Source organism: Marmota monax, unplaced genomic scaffold, assembly GCF_021218885.2.
Source record: "Marmota monax isolate L192 unplaced genomic scaffold, Marmota_monax_Labrador192_F-V1.1 WCK01_AAM20220418_F8-fsc00164, whole genome shotgun sequence".
Taxonomy (NCBI): domain Eukaryota; kingdom Metazoa; phylum Chordata; class Mammalia; order Rodentia; family Sciuridae; genus Marmota; species Marmota monax.
Genome location: NW_026693313.1, coordinates 1,174,437 through 1,189,146, shown reverse-complemented (window position 1 = coordinate 1,189,146; position 14,710 = coordinate 1,174,437). Strand labels below are relative to the sequence as shown.

General features: G+C 41.6%; 1 protein-coding gene across 1 annotated transcript in view; it reads left to right on the top strand.

Moving 5' to 3' along the window:
* Nucleotides 1-14,710, top strand: part of Nox3 (NADPH oxidase 3) — a 53,242-nt gene that overhangs the window by 106 nt on the left and 38,426 nt on the right. The window contains exons 2-6 of the mRNA XM_046456605.1: nt 532-627; nt 730-840; nt 1,765-1,849; nt 9,877-10,022; nt 12,411-12,592. Coding sequence (XP_046312561.1) covers nt 532-627; nt 730-840; nt 1,765-1,849; nt 9,877-10,022; nt 12,411-12,592 — 620 coding nt within the window. The remainder of the gene's footprint in view (nt 1-531; nt 628-729; nt 841-1,764; nt 1,850-9,876; nt 10,023-12,410; nt 12,593-14,710) is intronic.

The window sequence follows — 14,710 nt, the reverse complement described above, 5'->3', positions numbered from 1 at the left end:
TGGGAGGACTTCTAGAGACCTTAGAAGTCTTGAAACATTACTTCAGTTAAAAAGACTAAAACTTGCTAGAAAAAATTCAGCAGATGTATTTAATTTATCCTTATAGAATCGTGCAAAGTTGTTTTCCGACTGAGTTCATTTTTAATTATTTTTAAAGTCAAGTGGTTTGTTTTCGCATAATGTATGAGGGTTTCTCTAAATCAAGTGAAGTCTTTGAATTAGTCTATGAAATTGGAATGTTTCTAGAGCACCTTAAAAGATTTCCTCCTTGTTGCCTGCCAAGCCGTGTTGACTAAGAAGGTTTTGTAGTTTTCGTTAAATTACTGGAGGTTGACCTAGGTGTCTAAAACCAAGTTCATCATTCTTTATCATTGTGATCTCTGCAAAAAACTGACCTGTGAGAAATAAATATGTGGAACAATTCTGATTAATATGGAGATGCTCTTTGTTTCATTTCAAAAGAATGAGTAATTCTAAGTGGAGGAAAGGTTGAAGATAGCATTGATGGGTTCTCTTTTCGTTCAACTCTAGGTCTTATGGCTGGGAGTGAATTTGTATCTGTTTATCGATACTTTCCTTTGGTATGAAGAGGAGGAGTCTTTCCACTACACCCGAGCAATGCTGGGCGTAAGTAGAGTTGGCCCTAGCCATTATTGCTCCAGAGAGCATCTGTTGTCCCAGTCTCCCTCGTCTTCACGGTATCTTTTTTGTGTCTTCACCTATGGACAGTCGACTCTGGCGTGGGCACGAGCATCGGCACTGTGTCTGAATTTTAACTGCATGCTAATTCTGTTACCTGTCAGTCGGAACCTGATTTCATTCATGAGAGGAGCAAGCACCGTAAGTACTAAAATATTTGAAATCATCTAAGTTGTTACAACTTAACTAACATAGGGCTACTGAAGACAAACATGTACTTAGCCATACCCAGGAATCCTCCTTAAGCTTAGGTTTGTTTCTCTGCACGAGAGGAAAGAAGAGGTAAAGGTGAAAACCAGTTTCATGTGGCTTTGGCTTTTGCCATTGGCCTCCTTCACAGCTCCACCTCTTGTGGGTACATTTGCTCCGTGGAGATGGAAGCATTACAACAGCTTGGGCTCGTACCATTTCTGACTGAAAGAGGACAAATATACAGTTGAGATGAGCCACCCAGGAGACATTTGAGTTCTCACCCAAACACAATCATGGTACATGAATCTCAGTACACAGATTTTAACATCTCCCTGGCATATCGGGATATTTCCTAATTACAGTAGTGTCATTGCACTGAGTACCTTAACTGTGTTCCATCTGAAACAGAATAATGTACGGAAAATGAGGCCTTTGATAACCTTTACATCATGATCAATTTATTTTCGTAATCATTTTATGAATATTGGATATACATGAATATAGTGCCCTTCTGCATAGTGAGGAATAATTTATAGATTACTTAAATCCCATGGATGAGGAGGAAGGCCATCACCTCCAGTTTCTAAATAAAGAAACTGCATTCAAGCATGCATAGAGAACCCTTATTTGAGAGTTGTTAATTATAGCCAGAAAACTACCAACTCAATAATTTTTATTGAGTTGAAATTTCAAGAAAGCAAATAATAATCTTTTGTTTTGCTGTATGACTAATTGCTGCTAACTTTCACGTCCTGTAGTCTCACCCTGAGAAATTTAGCAGCAGAACTGAGTCCTGCTCTCTTAACTCTTAAGACAAGGTTTTCACTGGGACCTTCCCCTGAACTGGGCTTTTACTTATTTGTTTTTATCTAGTGCTGCAAAGGACCCTGGAGGAGGCAATTAGACAAAAACCTCAAATTCCACAAACTGGTTGCCTATGGGATAGCTGTTAATGCAAGTAAGTACTTATTAATTGCAAAATGGATTTTATAATACCTAATGTCAAACCTGATTTTAATCCCTCCATCAAGTCTCACCCTTAAGTAAAAGAAATCTTTACCATCCATCTGATAGATAAACCATATACGAATGGGTTTTTTTTTATTTCTGGATTATACTCTTATATAGATTGTTCCATACAACAACTTTAAATTTATGAAAGATTTCCTGTTCATTTGTAAGTAGCTTCTCTTGTTGATAATTCAGAGACAAATACCTACTTGACAAATGAACACTTGTTATTCAATGTAATTTACATTAGAAATAAAATTGACCTGTGCTCAAGCTCTCAGAGTTATAGGAAAATGACTACCAAATGGTATCAGAGACAGAAAAAAAGAAAGGAAGGTCATATGAAGGAGAGTACTGAGTTCAGTCTGAAGAGTACTGAGCCAGTGGATTTGTGAAATATCTTGAAGAGATGGGAATCTTTATTGGCATATAAAGTCCTGTTGTTATTATTATACTTCTAATTCAAGAAGGCAAGGCGGCTGTCCGGTACAAATTAGCAGCCCAGGCCAAGGTTAGACCCTGGTCAGGAAGAGAGAAAGCAGGGAAATCATCAACCGCATTGTGGTTTTGTTGGAAAACAGACACTGGAATAAAAGGCCATCAGAACAATAAAGAGTTATGATTCAGGACCGTTTCCCTCAAACTAATTTAACTATAAAATATTTTCCTCATTTGTTTTTATCCTCTCATGCATAAAAAATAGCAGAGTAAAAGGAACACTCAAAACAAATGTGAATTTAATTAAGCAACAAGACATGACAGACGGTGCCCGAGTGCCAATTAACACAACTTTGGGTGTGCAGTGAGACATCAGGGGAAGATTCTCCCCATTGATTGTCTTCAACGCCAGATTAAACCAACCCAGAGAAATGCTTTGCAGAGGGTCTTTGTGGTTTGTTAAGAGATAAGGGTACAAAGACATCATGTCCTAGAGAAAATCAACTGAGGGATGGGGGGCAAAGAGCAAGGCTTATTCACCTGGTGACCCAAAGCCTACAACTTTTGATGGATAAGTGAATGTGTGAGGAATGGAGGCAGGGAAGCAAATTTCAGCTTAGAAAGCAAGTCTTTTCCACACCTTGAAACTTATCTAAAATGATATTTAGAGCCCCCTCGGGGCATTGAGTTCTCTGTTGTGGGCAGTGTCCAAGCAGAGGCCAGAAAGCTTGGTAAGCTCCTCAGAAAAGGAATTCAAAGAATCTCTAGGCTTCCTTTAAAACCTTAAGAGTCCTCATTTTTGTACACTGAATATGCACCGAATGTCTCCCGTGTGCAGGACACCCTGACAGCAGCTGCAGCCTTCTGAAACAAGGGTGGCCAGGGCTCTTTTACCATGGAGCATCCTTCAGTCACTAGAACCAGCAGCAGCACTAGAACCCCATGATCAAGCTATTGTAAGCCCGGGCTAATGGTTGGTTGTATGATCTCAGATTAAACTTTTTATGTCTTCTACGGAATTAAAAGAACGGTAATAACAATTCATGCATCTCAATGAGATGTGCAGATTATTGCCAGGACTGGCACTTGCTGCTACTGCAGATAAGATCAAACCCAAGCTCAGCAGCCTGGCAGTCGGATTCTACGGCCCCATCTGGGTCCCTACCATACCCCACTGGACTTTGCCCTTCAGAGCATTCTGGACCTCTGCTCATGGCATTCCCTTTACCTGAAGTGCTCCACCTCTCCTTCTTCATCCTCACTGGAGGATGTGTGTAACCCTGGGAGAAGTGCATGCACATATCACCATATCCTGGTCTACTTACTCAGGGCTGGCCCTCTCCCCTCTACACTGAGGTCACACTTCCTACCTCAGAGCGACAATCCTCAGACTCTGATGTGCCTTATGCACGTTGACTTCCGCGGTCCCTGTCACATAGCACATCCTCAACAGATGTGGTCAAACTGAGGATAAGTGGGATTTGGCAATAGACATGAGGTTGAAGGAACTACTGGGAAAGGTATAAGACCCAAGTACAAGAGTTGCTCAGAGAGCCAGGAGCAGCTTTGGGTGGATGAAACACAGAGAAGGGGGCATGAAGTGGCTCAAAATGACACCCATTGTTCAAGATAAGAAGTTCACATTCTGCTGCAACTATGGACAGCAGGACGTTCTTTCTCCCTCTTCCCTCACAAATCCCTGGAGAGCATCAAGCATTCTTCCCAGCCCACTTCCTCTTGAACCACCAGTGCTCTGCCAGGCTCCCAAACATCCCCCAGGCTCTCCCAGCAGAGTCAAAGCTGCATCTGAGAGCCACGCGCGCCCCCCTCGTCCACACCTCCATGGCAACCAGCGCGCTGTTGTGGTTTGCTTCCCAGGCAAAGGCAGGAAGGTGGAAAGAAAGCTCTCCGCTTCTCCCAAAGCCTGACAAAGCAATTATTACATTTCACATCAACTACGCAACGCGGCTGGCAACTGTGCTTTTAGGGAGGAAAAAAAAAAAAGACAAGCTAAACCCTGGTTTCATAGCTACACCTTGCTTTCCACATTTTGTCCTTCTGGTGCATTCACAGGAGAGCAGCTGCAATGTCCCTGCGCTTATTTTATTAGCCTCGCCCATTATGCTGCTTTTCAAATAGTCGACTGGCTTAATAGAGGTGTGTAACCTTGGGAGAAGTGCATCCACATTGAAGTTTGCGTGCCAGACTCTAATTTCTCATCCGTTCCCCTCCAAGTTGAACTGCAGGCTTTAATTGGTCAGATCATTAAAGGATGTAATTAGAGACTGGTGGAAGTAGGCTAGGGAGGAGGAGGGAAGGGGAGAAACAATGGTCTCTATAATCAAGGGCATCACCGAAAACGCAGTGACAGGAGCCCTTCTTCTTCTGGCTTCCTGCCTCCCTGCTTGCCTGCCTATGATAAGAGCTGCCGGAGCATTCTTCAAACACTAATAAATCATGCTCAGGCACCTATAACCCCACCGGTATAAAAATCGTACTTTCACAGCCTCTCCGTTCTTATTAATGTGGATCTTTCTGGATTCCCTGGTCCACGGTAGACCTTGAAGACCCCTCCAATTGAAAAGTAGCACTTTGAGCCTGAGCTCCCATCAAAGGAGGCTGTAAATAGTGACCTAGGCAGCTCTTTCCAGCAAATTCCACGGCTTGTGTCTGCCAGGTTTCAGGGGTGCACAATTACCCTGGGTGCAGTTTCTGATGAGTTGCTAAAATTAGTTTACAAACATCAATAAACAGAACAGGGGCAACTTGAGAGCAGAGAGCTCAGAATAAAGGTTCTGGAAAAAGCAAAGATTTGGAGGCCCCTGAGGAAGAGAAGAGCACCAACAGCCCCAGCTCTTCAGGGCCCGACCCCCAAAGAATTGCTACTAACCAGTTCTGCTGGAGGGACTGGGAGCCCCAAAGACGCTCCACCTCCAGTCCTGCCCAACAGGATCTAATTCAATTCACAAACACAGCAGGCACAGGGTGCCAGAATCAGTGGGTCTTCCTGCAGAAATCAGACCGCAAATTCCAAAGTCTCGGCCAAATTCTGGCTGCAGAAGTGCATTCAGGATTTGTCCTGGTCCCTGTTTCCAAAGGCTGCTTAATTAGGAGGTGACTAACTCCAAAATGACTGTTATCACTGACGGGCAGGCAGAGAGACAGCTAGAACTGACCATACTTCCAAAATTCCCCTCTATTATGTGTCCTTTGATCTTCAGAAAAATAAGAAGGAAAAAGAACTATCTCGGGGCAGCTGGCTCTAATTGTAGCCTTTATGATTTTTTTTTTGTTCACTGTTCAGTAAAAGCTCCTTATTTGAACTCAGAAGTTCACACACCAATTAAATGTGCATGTGTAGTATTTCCAAGATTGCTACTCTCTTTTAAAAGTACTTTGGTGAGAAAATAAAATTGTAGAAAGACCCAGTTATAGCACCTTTTAGCCTGGAGCATTTGGGTGGGTTATGCATCTCAGTTTTTTGCTTTTGTTTTTTGGGGGTTTTTTGTTTTGCTTTGTTTTTTGTTTTTGTTTTTGTTTTTTACACTGGGGATCAAACCCAGGGCCTGTCCCATGCCAGGCCAGGTGTTCCACCACTGAGCTACAGTCCTGGCCTCTGCATCTTGGCTCTTCCAAGGAGGGTAGAGCAGTGTGTACTACGGAAAGTCTATAGGGACAACAGAAAGAGCTCCCCTGTGTAGCTGATTCCACTGGATTTACTGCAAGACTGACGAGTCCCATCTAAACCAGCGCTGACTTTGAAAACTATATAAAACATGAATTTCACATTTGCATTATTACTCTAATAGTAGTCTGAAGATCCTTTATGGATCTTAAACATCCCTGATTAACTTCAGAGAAAGATACAGAGCTATATAGCTGGAAGGAAGTTAAAATATACTGTAGTTTCCTCCAATCCACCCACTTTACAGATTAAAAAAAAAACGGGGCTCAATGAAATTAGGTAACACCTCCATGTTCTTTGTGCTGCATGCTAACAACAAATCTAATATGTGAAATGATCCTGACGACTGAGAGAGAAGAGTCAAGCCATACCAACATTTTATCACATCTTTTGAGCAACTGCCACCATAACATAGGTAGCATGGTTATTCGTATTTTAAAAGAGAAAAATGTACAAAAGAGAGAACAGAAAATACAATGTCTGAAAAAAGAACAAGAACAACGTCTCCCCTGGCATCTCTGAAGTCCCGGCAGCCCTGGATTGAGTAGCTGGCCTACCTTTATTTCTCAGCCAAGATCACAATAACATTAGGATCTGATCTAAAAGGAAAATGAAATGTTTAGATAAACAAAAATGGGCATACGCAGTTTTCACTCTGAGAGTTCCTGAGACAGATAAAATATCCCACCTTTCATCTTCTGCCTTGTAAAGCAAAAACAAAATGGAGGCGCTGAAGCAAAGAAACACTGAAGATACGAATTTCAAATATGTGAAAAATACCGAGGAGAGTGGTTTTCAGCCTATTCCCTCAGAAGCCACCTCTTGAAAAGTGTCCTGGGCTCTCTTATCCTACTTCATTAGATTCTTCAGCTCTGTTAGGAGAGACCTGGCAATAAGAATAAATAAATAGTTCAATATCTTTGTTCATTCAATCCACACACTTAAATTTAGTTTAACAGTGTCAAATCCTCATGTGGAAATCAATCTAATAGAAAACAGATTGTGATCAACAGCTCATTACATGGGGGAGGAATGCTATAAAAACAGAAGAATATAAGAGAATTTATTCCATATTCTCTTTCTGACTGTCCCCTGTGGATTATGCAATAGTACACTGGTCACTTATTTTATTTTAATCTGAAGTTTGGTTTCTATTTCTATAAAATGGGAACAGCTCTAGTTTCTCTGCAGTGCCTTAGTGTCTGCTGGGAGAATCAGAAATAGGAGGAGCACCCGGGTATCTCAAGTGGTAGGCAAAGGGGCAGTTACACTAGCTCACAATAAGGACACCAAATGTCACCATGGGTCATCAGCCTTAATTAAGAATGGTAGATTAGGGGCATCAGTAAGCCATTCACAGAGCTTTACCTAAACTTGTGGGAGAGCCCCGTTCTGAGAAAAAAGTAAGTCAGAGCAATATATTTTTAGTCCAAAAAGCAGTAAAGCCTATATGTCAAAAGATGGGGCCCTGAAGTCACATAAACAGGGTTTTATCTCACCTTTGCCATGAACTTTCTGAACTCTGGTCTATACAATAGGACTAAGACTAATCCCTGAGGGTTAATCGGATGATATGCCTATGCATTTCTAACAACACCTGGTGTAGAGTAGACATTCAAATATGAGAAATCCCACCTGTTTTTAACAACTCTGAGGTTTATTATCAGAAAATAGTAATTAGAAGTGTCGGACAATGTGTGTGTTCAAATTGGCAAACAGTTCCCAGTGTATGTACAGCATTTTGGAAGAGATGGCTGCTGGAGGAGCTTTTCTGGCTTTGTGGCTGTTGAGGCTAAACGAGGCAGCTCTCTCCTAGCCATGGCCACATGTCAACAAAGCTCATGTATTAGTCTATTATCCATTATTGTAAAGAAACAGTAAGGCTGGGTGCTTTATAAAGAAAAGAGACGCACTGGCTCACCATTTTGGAGGTATAAATTCCAAACAACATGGTGCTAGCTCTGGCAAGAGCCCTATTGCTGCATCACCTCCTGGCAGAGGCACCAGGGCTGGAGCACACAGAGAGAGAGAGAGAGCCAGCAATGGTGAGACAGGAAGCCAGACACAGGGAGCCACCAGTAAGACCTCCACTAGGCCCCACCTCTTAAAGGGCCACTGGAGACCACATGTCACACTGGAGACCACGCTTCTAATACACACACCTTTCCCCAAACTACCCCCAAACCATAGCAGCACATAGGAGAAAATATACTCTCTTCAATGCAAACCTCACTGAATTCACAAACAGGCAACAAACATCGTAGATGCAGAAGCACTATCATATGCCTTGCTTTCCTTGGTGAGTCTCAACTAAAAGTATGTTTGATTTGATTTTCAATTTATTAAAGCCTGAAGAAAAATGTGCTAGAAATATATGCCAGCAGATATACGTCTCTAGTCAACGTTGAAACCATTGATTTCCTGACTCTTTCTTTTTCCCTTCTACCTTTCTATAATATCACAGCCACTTAGAAAATAATTATTAAGTACTTGCTGGTGCTAAGCAATGGGCCACACACAAAAGTTTTAAGGAGGACTAAGTCTCGAAGAGTCAAAGTCCCTTGGGGACACAAACATAAATAAACACAACAATCATTTCTGAGAAATTGTGTAATCAAAATATCAGCTGTGCCTATGGAAGTGGAGAAGTTATAACAGAAAACAACTTTCTGAATTAGGTCTTAAAGTGTGAGTAAAACTTTGCAAGGCAGAAAAGGCAATAGTTCTGATAAAAAGGACTAGGGTAACAGAAAATCTCTTCTAAATAGAAAATGGCATTTCTAAATAAATATGTGATTAGGACCACAGGGACCAAAATGACACCCATATTCTAGAAGTTTCTGCTGGTCGCGTTTGCCCCTTCTCTTACGCACCTCCACCTACAGTGGACCACCATGGAGAATCTCATAATTCACCCACAACTGGTATAGACTATAATAGAAGAGAGAGAGAGAGAGGAGATATCAACTGGGGAATTGCCTATATTCCAATCCCAGGAAATGAGTCCTCAACTGAGTCTGATCATAAAGGCAGGTATCAACCAGCTCCCCAACTAGGGTTCCAGAGCAAAAGCATGCAGTTGTCTAGACACTGTGATTGCTGGCTGCCCAGAAGATTTCACAAGACAGGTGGAGGAACATCAGACCCAGAATCCTCAGCCATCTAGATAATCTATGTCCCTGATCTTATTCACCCATTCTCAAAATTAGAAAGCACAGAATTTACTTTTCAAGAATATGGAGAGGGTATTTTAGTTCCATAAATTCTGGTATATTTCAATACAGTAGGACTAACACATTCAAATACACGAGACATGTGGATATGTATACCTATACATAAATGCTAAAATGTATACAGGAAGGAATGGACAATATAATGTCTGAAAGAGAACAAAATCAATATATCCTGGTATCATTCATGTATATCATTAAATATATCAGAGTGTATGAGGAATTCCAGAGGAATGCTTTCTGCCTTCTTAAGAAATTTCATACTTTTATCTACATGCACATGTCTTCTTTAAGAATTATATCTTATATATAATTATGTTGTGATATCATAAGACCTATTCCACTTCTAGAGACTGTATGTTTAAAATTGTTATGTTGAATTGAGAATTGCTTTCTTTCTCAACATAATTGAAACGAATGTGGTGAATCACACACCATTTTCAGAAGCATTTGATCCACTCTATTCAAGACACTGGGAAAGATGCCTAAGTAAATCAATTTTCCTTGGGGAGTTTGAAAACCAGAACAGAGAAACTTGATCACAGTGGCATCGCATTTCTGAGTAACTACAAAGGACAAAATCCATATGTTGCATGTCCTATGTCATCTCCTCATCCTCAGCCATCCACATTGTGGCCCATTTGTTCAACCTTGAGCGCTACCACTTGAGCCAGTCGGAGGATGCGGAGGGACTCCTGGCAGCACTTTCCAAGCTTGGAAACACCCCAAATGAGAGCTACCTCAACCCTGTCCGGACCTTCCACACAGTGAGTTCCAGTTTCCCTTTTGAAAAATCCTTCCTTATCTCATCCCTTTATCAGGAAAAATATATTTCATTACCTTTTAATACAAGAGCTGGAGAGAAGACGTTTATGCCAAACGTTATTATCATTTTCACCTTTTAAAACTTATTTTTTTCAACCATTAATGTTCCTGGGAGGTCATGAGCAAAGCGAAATTATTAATTAATTTGTAGTGAAAATATATAGGTGGTACTTAAGAATGTAGTCACCTAATGTAAAAACCTAATATTTTACAATTCAAAAGCAGCTCATGATCAGTTTTTTTTTCCACTGATGTTAGACTCATAAAGAATGTGAATCCCATCTAAATGCAGAGATTATAAATTGGATGTCTTCATTTTCAATTTGCAAATTGTTTTCTGGATCCCTTCTCCTGCACCTCTTATTTTGGCCCACATGAAAACAGGCACTAGGTAAAGAAGCTAATTTCATAACGAGACCTGCAAGGCTAGTGACCCCACTGATGCTAATGACCTATATGCACAGAGTGGCAGCACCTGTGGGGAGGAAAAAAGGAAACCCCAAATGTAGACACAACCATTACCCTTAGAGAAAAGGACAATCCTCTTCCTCCAGACCTCTTCCTTTGTGGTTGACCCCAACTTTTTCCACGTACTACTATATTGCAGTATGTGTCCAACATGGTGACCATGTTAAAAAGTCTATATTTTCCAAGAAAAGGCTTTGAAGGCAACACAACGCAGCAGTAGAAATCTCTGTGTTGTTATGTGGGCCATCTCCATGAGTGACCATTTCACTCATACAGCTTTACTGCAGGGAGGAAAATTCAAAATCTGTTTTGGGAGTGATTCTCCCATGTTAAACTCCTAATTACCCTAAGATGATAATTCAATATCAAGCCGTTGATCAAGTTGAGTTCCTTTGCTCACTTGACAGCAATTAGAAGCACAAATTTCACCTAAGCACGTGGGCAGACCTCTCCCATCACTGTGCACCCACCTTTAGTGGGGAAATGGGATGCTAACCCATTTCCCCACTAAAGCTCCAGAAAATCCAGTGCTACACAAATATAAGAATAATTATCAACATTTTAAAGAGATCACATAATGAATAGAATACCTGATAAGTAACTTTTAAAGCAATTGAACAAAATAATTAACACAATTACTTTTACATTTTTTAAGCAATATACTATGTAGGCACTGACTAAGCTCAGAAAGCCCTCTAAGTTGGGGTGTTTGGAGAGAGATGATATCAGTTACACAAAGTGTATTACACACAGCAATTGGGAAGAAAAGGAGTGGGACTGCTTTAGAGGATTCATTGCAACTCAAACCAGTCTATAAACGTGTTGCGAGGAAAGAGGAAATTTGCCTTAATAGTCAAAGAAGGATGATTTGAAATTAGCACAGCATATGCTGGAAATGGATTTCAAGTATACCTGCAAAAAACCTCCTTTAAATGTTTTAGACAGACCCCTTTCCATTTTATTTTCACTCTTTGCCTTGTGAGGAAAAAATAAACAATGGAGAAGTCCCTGTCCAAATTACCTTCGGATCTCAAAGCAGCCCAAATTAATGAGGTTTTACTGACAAAAGATATAGTGTGAGTTTATTGAGCTCATGGTCGGCTCAGCGATAGTAGCACAAGGTATGAATACTAATGACTGGGCAGGAATATGGGAAACTCGCAATGAAAACCAAATGCCTTCTGCTTCATATCCTAAAAGGCTATTTAACTGTCCCTTGCACTCTTGGGTCAGAATTCAGGCCTTTTGGGAGTATCCACCAGAAAAGAATAGCTGTACCTCTATTGATCACCTAGGATTTACCAAGCCTTATTTCAGGCCCCCTAAGGTGGCGTGAAAGAAATGCAAGTCATGGTCTTTCCAATTAAAAAGCAAGAGCTAGGAAGAGCTACCAGGGGAACAGAGTGTGCAGCTGCTGTATTAGGAATGCCCCTAAGGGACTTCTCAAAAAAAAAATGTGTTTATTAATGTTAAAATGCAATTAAGCATGGTGATCCACATTTTTTATTTTAAAAATTAAAAACTTAACAACATGGATTGACTTGCTATATTATATCTTAAAATGCTCTCTTTGTATTTTATGCTAATGTCTACCCAATACAGTAAGTTGGACATGAAAATTAATTTATATAAATGGGAAAAAAATGTAGTTAATGACATGGCACTTCATAAAATTCGAGCTAAGCACAGGGGAAGAAGGAAGGGTGAGGGAACTCACTTCTTGAGTTGTTCCCAGATCTTATCCAGCTAATATGCTTCTAAGCAAAACATTGTGAATGGCTCTTTGCTTGAACCTTCAAGTGTTGACTCTAAAAACTACAAAGTGTATGAGATATTAATGTCGCGGCATCCGTTTCTGTTAGAACACAACCACTGAGCTGCTGTCGACAATAGCAGGCATTACGGGCCTGGTGCTCTCTCTGGCTTTGGTCTTGATCATGACCTCTTCAACAGAGTTCATCAGGCAGTTCTCCTATGAGCTGTTCTGGTACACGCACCATCTTTTCACCATCTTCTTCATCAGCCTGGCTGTCCACGGGGCAGGGTAAGTCCAAATTATGTTCAGCATGTTCAGATTATTATCTCCATGAATGTCAAAATCTTTGAAAGTCCTTCTAATAAAGGAACACAATGTGCGGTGACAACAGGACGCCTATTAAGTGTGAAAATGCATGCCCACTGTGGCAAACTTCTCTTTGTGATACTGAAAATAAGTCACCTAGGTAGAGAAGTATTTTATTTATTTTTCCAAGCTCACTCGGTTAGTGAGTCTTGACATGTTTATAAGATTCAGAAATTCTAATGAATGCTGGATGACAGCAGATCTATGTTTCATTCTGTACCTGTTTCTGCAATCCAATTTATGTGGGATTAGTCAGGAGATATATTTTTTGACATCTGGATTTCACTTCTGCTTAGCCAAATCCATCAACTAGGCAGACCAGTATGCAGGAGAGCACAGAGCATTTGAGATGACCAGCCAGACCTGGATCAACTCTACCCCTATTTAGCAGAGTGACTGGGCACAAGTGTTTTGAGTTTTCTGAGTCTTAGTTTCCCCATGTGACCTCTCAGATACCCCTTTGCACAGACATCCTATGAGATTTATTCTGGCATTCAGCACCTGCAGAGTGTTAACCCTCACAGAGAAGCTGGACCAGCACCTGAAGTATTCAAGGGTGCACAATGTACCCACCTGTACGTGTCAGTTCCTTAATGACCTGAATTCACTAATTGCTGTCTACAAATGAGCTTGCCCTTTTTTATTCATTTCATCGACTGGTGTTTTTCCCCCATTGGATATCCATCTGCAGGATCAATTTGACCCTGACCACAATCTTGAAAGTAGAAAAGGTGAGGGTGCCCCCTTTCATAAGGAGGAGTCCAATGGCACTCAAGGTCCCAGGTGAATGAATGGCAGAGTCAGACCTAGGGCACCAATCCTTAGGGAATTAAACTTCTATTTTTAAAATATTTTTTAGCTGTTGATGGGCCTTTATTTAATTTATTTATTTATATGTGGTGCTGAGAATCTAACCCAGTGCCTCACACATGGTAGGAAAGTGCTCTACCCCGAGGCCACAACCCTCTACTTTTAAGAAGCCCTTGAAGAACGAACGGACCCTCGATTTTTTAAGGCATATCTTCGTCCTCCAGAAACACGAGGCGGGTGGTGGTGCAAACACCTCTTGGCTCTTCCTCGGGACCCGACTAGCTTAACACCTTCTTTCACTCGGCCCTGCAGAGCGCGCACACGAGGGGCCTGGACGCCAATGGCTCAGCTTCTGCGCAGACGCAGAAGTGCAGGTGTGCAACCCCACCCGCCTGGCCTGGGAGGGCAGCGCCTTGGCGACTCGGTGGTCCCCTTGGGTGCCCGAGACAACTCTTTTAGATTCGCACCTTAGCAAGTCAGCTGTCCCCTCCAAACTCCCTCCCTATAGGAGATGCTCCTTCCTGCCCAAGCCCCACTTCTCCAAGGGGTGACACTTTCACGCTGCCTATGCCTCATTGCAAGCTGCCGTGTCCAGCTGCTTATCTGAATGCACACATTGTGCACACACTGTGCACACATTGTTCAAGGAGCGGTACCCCTGGGGGTGTATTTTACACTAACAGAGTGCCCTTCCCACTGCTAATCCTTATATCCTGGTCAACCTTCCTTTTTATGCTGGTAACAGGTTAAAGTCTTTCTATTTTGTTTCAGCTTTAAAGTGTCTGGAGTTGGCTCTTGGGAGTGTGCACATCTCAACCTTCCTATTTATTTGTACTTGGGGCAGACAGAGTGGAGGGTGTGGCCCAGTGTTCCATCCAGAGAATGGATGAATTGACAAATTCTGCCTTCTTCCGATGCCCAGCTCTTACCCCCGTGGCACCTTGTGAGGCTCTTTCTGTCCATATCCATGGGTGTGTAGAAATCCTCTTCCCAGAAGTCACCCCTCTAATCCGTGTTCCCTGGTCCACACCCTGGTGCACTGTAGAAGCAGTGCACTTCAGTGGGCAGTGTTTCATTGGAGATACTTTTTTGATATCCAAATTAACATTTCAAGATGAAATTTTTTAGTCATTTTTACCTAGTTGAAAGGCTTATTTGGGGATAAGGGCTTCATTTAATCTTCTCAGCTTGAAGTGTTCTACAGCTACTGTTTACAGCAAAAGTAATTTG